The sequence below is a fragment of the Bidens hawaiensis genome, unplaced genomic scaffold, assembly GCF_021521415.1.
Source record: "Bidens hawaiensis isolate Kalapana, Puna unplaced genomic scaffold, B.hawaiensis_p1.1 tig00001717_1, whole genome shotgun sequence".
Classification (NCBI taxonomy): domain Eukaryota; kingdom Viridiplantae; phylum Streptophyta; class Magnoliopsida; order Asterales; family Asteraceae; genus Bidens; species Bidens hawaiensis.
The window spans coordinates 2,569,196-2,579,501 of record NW_027491097.1 but is presented as its reverse complement, the minus strand read 5'-3'; the positions used below and the strand labels follow the sequence as shown (position 1 = coordinate 2,579,501).

Sequence of the window (10,306 nt, the reverse complement as noted above, 5' to 3'; positions counted from 1 at the left end):
ATACCTCGTTTTGTCACGAATGTCACAATAACCGCCTCCTCTCAACCGCAAGTCCAATTGATCTCGAAAAGATCTTAAACATGTTTTGAAATATGTAAACTCTTTGTCAGTTTATACCCTATGTTCTGTTGACTGTTATTGACTTAGCCACGTGTACATAATTAGTTAAAGTTTATTTCTGTTAGCCGGTTAGTTTATATAAGCAGATGATTAGTTTGTATTCAGTAACAGAATAATAAGATTCAGTTAGTTCATTCTCTAATCAATCTCTCTCTCAACTCAATCTTTCTTTTAAATTGAATCAACATGGTATCAGAGCATAAAGCTCCGATCTAATCCGCATCTTCATCTGATTTCTATCTTCAATCTGTTCAAGTTCGTGTTTTCAATCGGTTCGTTCATCTTATTTAGTTCTTCATCATTGAATCGTTCATCTTATTCAAATATTCAATCGGTTTCACTCGATTGTGTCTGATTAGTTCGTTTCTTCAATCAATTTTGCCGTAATTCAGTTTCAATGTTGACCTAATTTGGTTTTCTTGACCTAAATCATGTCTGATTCAAACAATTCTACAAAAACACTCAGTAATCAAATTGATTCCTCAAATCCTTTATATCTTCATCATTCAGATCATCCTGGAGTGATTCTAATTTCAAAATCGTTTGACGGATCTGGTTTTGCTCCTAAGAAGCGTTCCATGACAACTGCACTATCTGCAAAAAACAAATTGAGTTTTGTTAATGGATAATCTGTTCGTCCTGGTGTTGATTCCGTTAATTTCGATCTTTGGCATCGTTGTAATGATATGGTGATCTCATGGATATTGAATACGCTGTCTAGAGAAATAAGTGAATGTGTTCTATACACAAACACTGCTTCTCAATTTTGGATGGAACTCGATGATCGCTATGGTCAAGCTAATGGCGCCAAACTCTATCAGTTGCATAAATCTCTTTTTGCAAACTCTCAAGGTAACAATGATATTGCTACTTACATCACAAAGATGAAGAGTATTTGGGATGAGTTGAATTCTCTAAACCTAATTCCCTCTTGTAACTGTGGGTTTGCTAATCTTTTGGCCAAAAGAAGAAGATCAACGTTTAATACAATTTTTAATGGGACTTAACTCATGTTATGATTGCGTTAGAGGTAATATACTCATGATGCAACCTGTGCCTTCTATAAGTCAAGCATATGCTCTCTTAATTCAAGATGAGAATCAAATGGAAATACACTCTCCTAATCAGTTCTTGGCTGATCTGCTTAAATGAATGTCAATGTTCAATCTCAAATATCACAACAACACAAATTTGAAAACAAGAAAGGAGTTGTATGTTCTCATTGTAAGAAACCAGGGCATACTCCAAACAAGTGTTACAAAATCATTGGCTTTCCAAAGGATTTTAAGTTTACTAAGCCAAGAAAAATTTGCTGCAAATGTCTCTATGAAGAAACAAGAAATATTTGAAGATAATGTTCATAAAACAGTCAATTCAAATACTTGTTTTTCTGCAGAACAATATAGAGAACTTATTCAATTATTGCAAAATGCACATTTGGGATCTACATCATCAGTGGATCATCCTGCTTTCACCACAAAATCTGTCAACTATGCAAACTTTGCAGGTACTTTAGCTTGTGATGCTTTTAAAGTACAATCATCTTGGATATTACACACAGGTGCAAATGATCATATGTGTTGTGATGACAAACTTTTCTCAAATATTCAGTCTCTTATCAAACCATTTTTTGTTACTCTCCCAAATGGTCATCACATTCTAGTAACAAAATTTGGGATAATTTATCTTACTCCTGAACTTTCTATTTTCCATGTTTTATATGTCCCACAATTCAAACATAATCTGCTTTCTATTTCTAGATTATGCAATGATACAAAAGGTTTGTTATTTTTTTCTAACAAGCTTTGTATATTGCAGGCCCCTTCAATGAAGAGGCCAATGGTTCTGGGTGAATTGGTTCAAGGGCTATATGTTCTTCATTCAAATGATTCTCTTTCACATTTTGTTTCTTCTGCTTATCAGTTTTCATGTAATTCTGCTATGAATAATCAAGTTTGGCATTGTAGACTTGGACATTGCCATCTTATAAACTCAAACAATTACATATGTTTTCTAATACGAATGTTGATCATTTTGATAATTGTAATGTTTGTCCCAAAGCAAGACAACCTTGTCTTTCTTTCTCACATAGCCACACATTCAACTAAGATTTTTGATCTTATACATATTGACACATGAGGTCCATATAAAACTACTACCTACAATGGGTTTAAGTACTTTCTTACTATTGTAGATGATTTTAGTAGGACAACATGGACTCACTTATTGTCTCACAAAAGTAATGCTTTTAACATACTTCAAGGGTTCTTAATTATGGTTGAAACCCAATTTGGAACTAAAGTCAAGAGTATTAGATCTGATAATGCTTTTGAACTTGGATCTAGGATTACACAAGCAGAATTTTTTAAGTCCAAAGGTATTTTCCACCAAACCACATGTGTTGGGGTTCCACAAAAAAATGGCATCGTGGAACGAAAAGATAAACATCTCCTAGAAACAGCTAGAGCATTATTCTTTCAATCAAAATTACCAATCCAATTTTGGGGTGACTGCATTCTCACAGCTACTCATTTAATCAACCTATTTCCTACTACAGTTCTTAAAAATAAATCTCCTTATGAAATTCTTTTTAATAAATCTTCTTCTTATGATCATTTGAGAAGTTTGGATGCTTATGTTACGCATCTACTTTAAAATCTGGTCATGACAAGTTTCAACCAAGAGAAAATCCATGTATCTTTATTGGTTATCCAATGGGAAAGAAAGGATACAAGTTATATAGCTTGAAATCCCATTCTGTTTTCACTTCCAGGGATGTTGTGTTCTTAGAACACTTTTTCCCTTCTATTCATCACTCAAAATATTCACATATTTTTAATGCTTCTGATTCATTTTCTCAGTATTCTCATCATGATTTATATTCTCATTCTAATCCTTCTGAACCTTCTTCTCATTATGTTCCTTCTGAACCTTCTATCCGCAGATCATCAAGAACCATTAATCCACTTTCATATTTACAAGATTATGTGTGTAATCATACTTCATCCACTCTAAATAGTGATGATTTTTCACATTGTTGTTTCCACACCATTACTAATGTGTTCTTTTCCTAATAACACGCATTCCACTTCATTGTCTGATCAAAATAAGAACCTTCTAAACTCTATTAATAATGTGACTGAGCCTTCATCTTTTAAAGAAGCTGCACAACATCCTGCTTGGATAGCAGCTATGCTGAAGCAATTTGATGCCCTTGCTGCAAATAAAACTTGGAAAGTTGTACCTTGCCTATTGGTAAAAAGGCTATTAAGTCTAAATGGGTGTATAAAATGAAGTATCATGCAAATGGGACCGTTGAATGGTGTAAATCTAGGTTGGTGGTTCGTGGTGACACACAACAAGCTGGAATTGATTATGATGAAACATTTTCACCTGTTGTGAAAATGACTACTATTCGAAGCCAGATTGCTATAGCTACTAAAAAGTCTTGGCCTTTATATCAAATTGATGTTGATATTTCATTTTTGCATGATGATTTAGATGAGGAAATTTATATGTGTCCTCCACAAGGTATGGAGTTACCTTCCAATCATGTTTTGAAGCAGCAAAAATCATTATATGGCTTGAAACAAGCTTCTAGACAATGGTATGGCAAGTTATCTCAAGCTTTAAAATCCAAGGGATATGTGAGGTCTCCAAATGATTACTCCTTGCTTTCAAAGAAAATGGGATCTTCAGTTGTCTATGCAGCAGTTTATGTTGATGATATATTGTTAACATGAAACAATTCTGAAGAAATTGATGCTATAAAAGCCTTCTTACATTGTACTTTTCGCCTCAAAGATCTTGGATCTTTGAACCATTTTCTGGGCATTGAAATGTTAAAAGAACCCAATGGGGTTATAATGTCACAAAGAAAGTTTGCCAATGATTTGCTAAAAGAATTTAGTTCTTTTGAGATACATGCTAATACTTGTCTGTTGCCTCCTAATTGCCAACTTAAAACTAAAGAAGGTTCACTCATACTCAGCCAGATTTAGCTTTTGTTGTTCAGTTCTTAAGTCAATTTATGCAAGATCCTTGTCTCCCTCATTGGAATGCAGCTTTACACACTCTTGGTTATGTTAAACATACTGTTTCACAGGGGTTGTTCTTTTACAACAATCCTAGTCTTGACCTACTAGCCTATTGTGATTCAGATTGGGATGCTTGTCCTAATACTCGAAGATCAGTTAGTGGTTACTATTTTTCTTTGGGTGGAAGTCCTATTTCTTGGAAATCTAAAAAATAGCCTACAATTTCTCTTAGTTCTGCTGAAGCAGAATATCGTTCTCTTAGACGAGTCACAGCTGAGCTTGCATGATTAACTCGTTTGTTATCTGAGTTTTCGGTTTCGAACATTACTCCAATCCCACTTAAATGTGACAAAACATAAATATATATTTCTAAAAACCCTGTATTCCACGAACGTACAAAACATATTGAGCATGGTTGTCATTTTGTTCGGGAGAAATTACAAGGGTTAATTAATTTGATGCATACCCGGACTGTTGATCAGCTTGCAGATCTTTTCACAAAGAGTTTATCATCTTCACAACATTTTGCTTTGTTGTCCAAGTTGGGGATTTCCACATCTCCAACTTGAGGAGGGGATGTTGACTGTTATTGACTTAGCCACGTGTACATAATTATTTAAAATTTATTTTTGTTAGTCGGTTAATTTATATAAGCAGATGATTCATTTGTATTCAGTAACAGAATAATAAGATTCAGTTAGTTCATTCTCTAATCAATCTCTCTCTCAACTAAATCTTTCTTTTCAATTGAATCAACAAAAATAAACTGTAACTAATTATGTACACGTGGCTAAGTCAATAACAGTCAACATGTTCTACATGGAATTTAATTTTCTGGATTATTGAAGCTTTTTCGCCATTGTACATTCAGCCGACACTGTAGGTGAAGTCTAACGAAGGAGTTGCTCTTGTGGGAAATATGTTCTGATTTCCCCAAATTAAGGGTATGAATTGGGGAGAACTTTGGTTATTGTTGTTCTTTTATGCTTTTGAGATTTAATATAGTTTTGATTGTACGAATCCTTATGTCATGTATTGTATGCTTCGTGTTAACCACCCAGCGAATGTGCTTGATAGTATTTAGGCTTTCATACAACACAACCATTCATCATCAAAACCATGTGCCCATCAATTGTTACGTTAATTGGCTTATAAATATTTATAATGTGGCATAGATACAAATATGGGGTCTTTTTGTTCCACAAAACCTCCTGTGATGTCTGCTAAAAGAATTATGATAAGTTTTTGTTATTTTATTAATTTTGTAGGTATTGGTTGCTTTTGGTGGTTGATGGAATACGTTATAACTTATCATTCAACCATTCAAAGAAATCGTGAAATATGGGGATATGTTCTATCATTTCTTTCTAGAGTTTGGCTCAACAATCATAAATTTACATATAGTGGTTAGTTATTAATTCATTTGTATTACAGTTTGTTCATCAATTACGTAGTATAATTGTATCTTATGTTATACAGTTTGTTAATTATATGCCCTCAAATTGTAGGTCGCGAGTACCATATTGAAGGCTGAGTTCTTCTTTCTTTATTATTTTTATTGTCTTTTTATATACTTATATTATTTAAAGGATGTCTTTGATTTTGTACTTTGGAACTAATTATCTTATTTTTAAAAAGTAAGCATTTTTAGTCAAAATTTATTTTTAAATTCAAAATGAACAAACTAGTATTAGTCAGGCTAGGGGTCATTTGGCAGTAATATGAGGGGGTTTATTTTATTTTTATTTTTTTATTAATTTTATTTTGTAGTCTACAAATTGGTATTGTAGAATGAATCCAAAAATACCAGAGTTAAGCGGGGTCAAAGAACTAATGTATTTTCCAAATATGAAATACTCTCTGAAAAAACTGTTATAAAATATAATTAGTATGGCAATTTGATTTAATTACACAATATCTAATTCATAATCTCTAATGTAGGAAAAACGTAATCTTGAGGTTTTTGTTTAAAGTGATTCGTTTTGTGCCAGTTTTGACCCATTTGATGTTTTAAGCCAATTTTTTATTTACCTAGTTGAGGTTCCTCTTCAAAGGAATGTTGTAGAGGGTTTGCTCTCTTTGATCTGTCAACATCAAACATGACAAATTCAAAACAGGTAACTTTGAATGAATAATAATATTTATGCTTGTTCGTCACTGTTATAAAGGAGCGGGTTCATAAATGTAAACAAACGGATAAAGATGAACATACAAAACTGAGCATAAACCAACCAAATTAAGCGGGAACAATGTGTTGTGCCAAATAAATTATTAAAAGCAGATAAAGTTATAATGGGCCTAAAAATTTTAACCGGATATATATTAACAAATGAACTTATAACAAGCGCATACAATGTTTTAAAAAGGTATATTAATGAATTAATTAATTATTAAATAATAAAAAAGCCGAGCTTGAGCTCGAGTTCAAAATTAAGCTTGAAAAACTACTAAAGAGCTGAGCTCGATCTTCAGAAATAACATGTGGAAGAGTTGAGCTCAAGCTTAAAAAAATACAAACAAGTGGAGCTCAAAACAAGCTGACATCGGGCTCGCGTAAGTTAAACGAGCTGAGCTCTACTGGATGTATATTTAATTTTCTAAAATTCAAGATATGGCTTTACTGAATGGCACATATCTCCTATATTTGAAATTAGTCAATGTCGGTCCCGTATATATCGCTAAATCACTCACTATACCAATGTCGTAACCCACACGGTTTAGTGTTGACAAGAAGATTAATAACTTGCTATTTAGGGTAAGAACAATAGGGTATTAATGGCGGAAATACTAACACACTAAATGATGCTTAATATACACAAATGTAGCAAACACACACTGTAACTCAAAAGATTTTCATTTATATAATCAATAATACAAACGAAAATCAATCAGGGTTTCAGAATGGAATTCTTTTTCCGTACAGGATAAAGACAGCCGTCAAAATCAATTTCAGGTGTAAGGTCAGGTGTCTTGTCGTGTGTGCTAGGCATGCCCTAAATTATTACTTTTATAGGCCTGCCCTGACACCTGACATTCATTCTAAAAACCCTAGTCATTGATTAATAGTCATAAAAACATCTTACAAAAAGATTCTAAGTGTAAACTGGTCATCGGGCAAGCTTTACAATTTTTCTTCATCTAGCAGACCTGGTAACCAAAGTGTGCTAGGGAACAGTTCTCCGATCAGACTTTACTTAGAATATTTTCCTAAGAAAATATGCACCTAACAGACTTCAATCCTCTAGACCATAGCAAACTTTGCTCGATATATTCCTATGAGCAAACTTGTTCTTCAGAAATCCCTTCAACTCTTTGTTAACTTTAACTTACTGAACAAACCAAAGTGTGTTGGTAACACTGTAGCTTGTGCTGGTAGCACTGTAGCTTGCTCTGAGTTGAACCTTGCTAGAATAAGTCCTTAATATATTTCTTTATCAACTTTCTTCAAGCTTGCTTGGACCACTGTTTATTAAACAAACCTTGCTAGATCTTCCAAAATACTTGGTTTCTTTAGCTTGGTTTAGCCAAGGGTTTGCTAGGAAGCAAACCTTGCTTGAATTGAAGAACAACCTTGCTGGACAAAGTGAAGCTTGCTCGGATTAACACTTAAGAGGAATTCTAGAAGATAACATTGCCCGTAAGGAAAAATACCTTGCTAGGATAAGTAAAAGCTTGTTGGGAGGCCTAAGTGTGCTCGGTATCCATACTTAGCCATTTTCAGAGAGGTTGAGAAGATTCCAATCTTAATTTTGTCTTTTCTTGTCATTTCTTCGACCCAACAATCTCCCTCTAGATTGAAACACCTCAGCTGTACCAAAACACCTCTATGGTTGCATACACTTAGCCAAAATACACATTGAATTTCATAATGAAAAATTACATATCATAATGAAAAATATTACAAGTTGAAATTCTGTCCCATGGACATTACAAATTAAGCCTAAGCTAGTAAATAAACTCATCTCCTTGAGCTTGAGGCTTCTTGTCTTTTATCCAACTTCACACTTGCGGCTCTTTCCTTAAACAAGAATAATTCCTGTTGGTGAGGATGATTGAGGGGCCGGGTCCACCTGAATATATCCCCCAAATCCTCATCATGCAGAAATTTCAGTTCTTCATATTCTTTGATGATACCCAAGGCTAGCCCATCAGAGTTTCGGAGAACGAAGGATTCATCTTGTTCTTGATAATCAATGTTTGTAATCCTTCCATTTCTCTGGACTTCACAGTTAGGCCTTGTCATCTGCCGCCTCATACTAATGCACTCCATCATGTTTTCCATAGGGTTTTTGTTCTTCATTTTTGACTTGTAGGTATCTTCAGCATACCTTATCTCCCCCATCCTCTTCACCCTTCTGTTCCTTTCATATTTAGAGAGTTCCCATTTCTTTTGTTGTTCAGCATGAGGAACCCTTGTCTAGCTTGATCCTTGAGATGCTTTGATAATTTGTTTCTTTGTCTTCCTGCAAATCTATGTCTGTTATGATTGTCATACAGATTCATAGTTGCCATCTCATCCAGTTGTTCTCTTTTGAATTTTTGCAAAGTCATCCTTGAACACAATCTCTTTCAAAACTCCACTTTTCATCACCATTTTCATTGTGTCAGTTTGTGCAATGAAGAAGAGCTTATTTGGTAGGTCCACAAAAGACGGTGGCCTTTGTTGTCTCTGGTGTGTAGCTCTGTGGTAGGAATCGGGACACTTATAGTTGAGGGTCTTGAAATGTGTTTCTTCTTGGTGACAGGGACCCTCACATGCCTAGCTTTCTCAAACTTCTCAATTATTTTCTCCTTTGGCAATAAAATAAGTTGCAAGTAGTTTTATCCTTCCCATGCCAAGGTAGTTATCATCCCCATTAGTTCTTCATTAGTTGGACCTGCAGTGACAGGCCTTTAATCTACAATTCGTTCACCCCTCGGTCCACACTGGAATTGCAAGAGTTTCCTCTATTCAGCTTCAAGTTTTTCCCATTCAAGATTCTCCGTGTATAATAAATCTTTTAACTGGCTTTTACCAAGGTTGTAAAAGACACCTTCAACCATACCATTGCTCAACATCAAGCCCTCGAGGGTCTTGACCTTGTTCTCGTCTTCCCACGGCTCAAGGTTTTCAACTGGTTCCTCTTTTACAAGTACAACATGAGGAACCTTAGATGATTTTAACTTTTCAGCTTCATACATATTCAACTTCTATTCTCTGCTCAGATTTTTTTGTTTCCTCAGTTCTGCCCTTTGCCTCCATCAATCTGTCAAATAATATAATCTGTTCATTTTCCCACAACTTCTTCTTCTCCTTCTTCTCTTTCTCAGCCTAAGTAATCACTATTGGTCTTTCAGTTGTTCTTTTAAATTCATCTCTTCTTGAGAACCTTCTGAAATGTATTTCAACTTGTTCCTTTGTGAGACTGACTGTAACTTCAAAAGATATTCCATGGTCAATCAAAACTTAACTTTTCCACCATACTTATTGAATAATCTTTCAATCTTTTCTTTCTGATTTGTCTCCTTTTTCATCCTTTCCAACTCATCTCTCTTCACACTTTCCACGGTACTGATGTATGCATTCTCTAAATCATCGAATTTCATCTTGCTTAGATCTTTATCAGAAAGTCCATGCAATTTCAAGTAAGATCTAAATTTTTGTGAGTCATGGTTCTTCTTTTCCATCTTCCATTTAATGTCATCTGCCTCACCATAAATCAACTCCTGCAGCTCCTCATCAGTCATTTGAGCCAGGGTTTAAAACTTATACCCATGGTGAATTAATCCTAGAATTTTTGGATCATTCCTCCTTGCATCATCGAACATGAGTTGTATGTTCTCCCTGTGTTCATCTGTCATTTCAACATTTGGGGAGTCAACAGTGTCATCTTCTTCATCAGAAAAATCATCAAGGGCCTCTATTATTGGTTCATTCACTTCAGGCTCATCTTGTACATCATCAAGCCTAAAGCTTTGTAAAGGAACAACCTTGACAGGATTATCCTTAGGGCTTTCAACAATGTAATCAGTCCTTTCAAAATCAGCCTTAATAGGTTCCATCACCCTAGGACTTTCAACAACATATTCATCCCTTTTTGGATTGCCTCCCACCTTGCTTCTCCTAACATATTTCTTCCCATACTTCCCCAATGATTCAGGGTCCCAAT

At 34.6% G+C, this 10,306-nt stretch overlaps 1 protein-coding gene across 1 annotated transcript; it reads left to right on the top strand.

Annotated features, from left to right (window-relative positions):
* The first annotated feature begins 806 nt into the window (after positions 1-806).
* On the top strand, positions 807-1,272 carry LOC143595000 (uncharacterized). The gene is made up of 2 exons (XM_077074163.1): positions 807-1,063; positions 1,149-1,272. The coding sequence occupies exons 1-2, from the start codon at positions 807-809 to the stop codon at positions 1,270-1,272; spliced, it is 381 nt and encodes a 126-aa protein (XP_076930278.1).
* Positions 1,273-10,306: the final 9,034 nt, after the last annotated feature.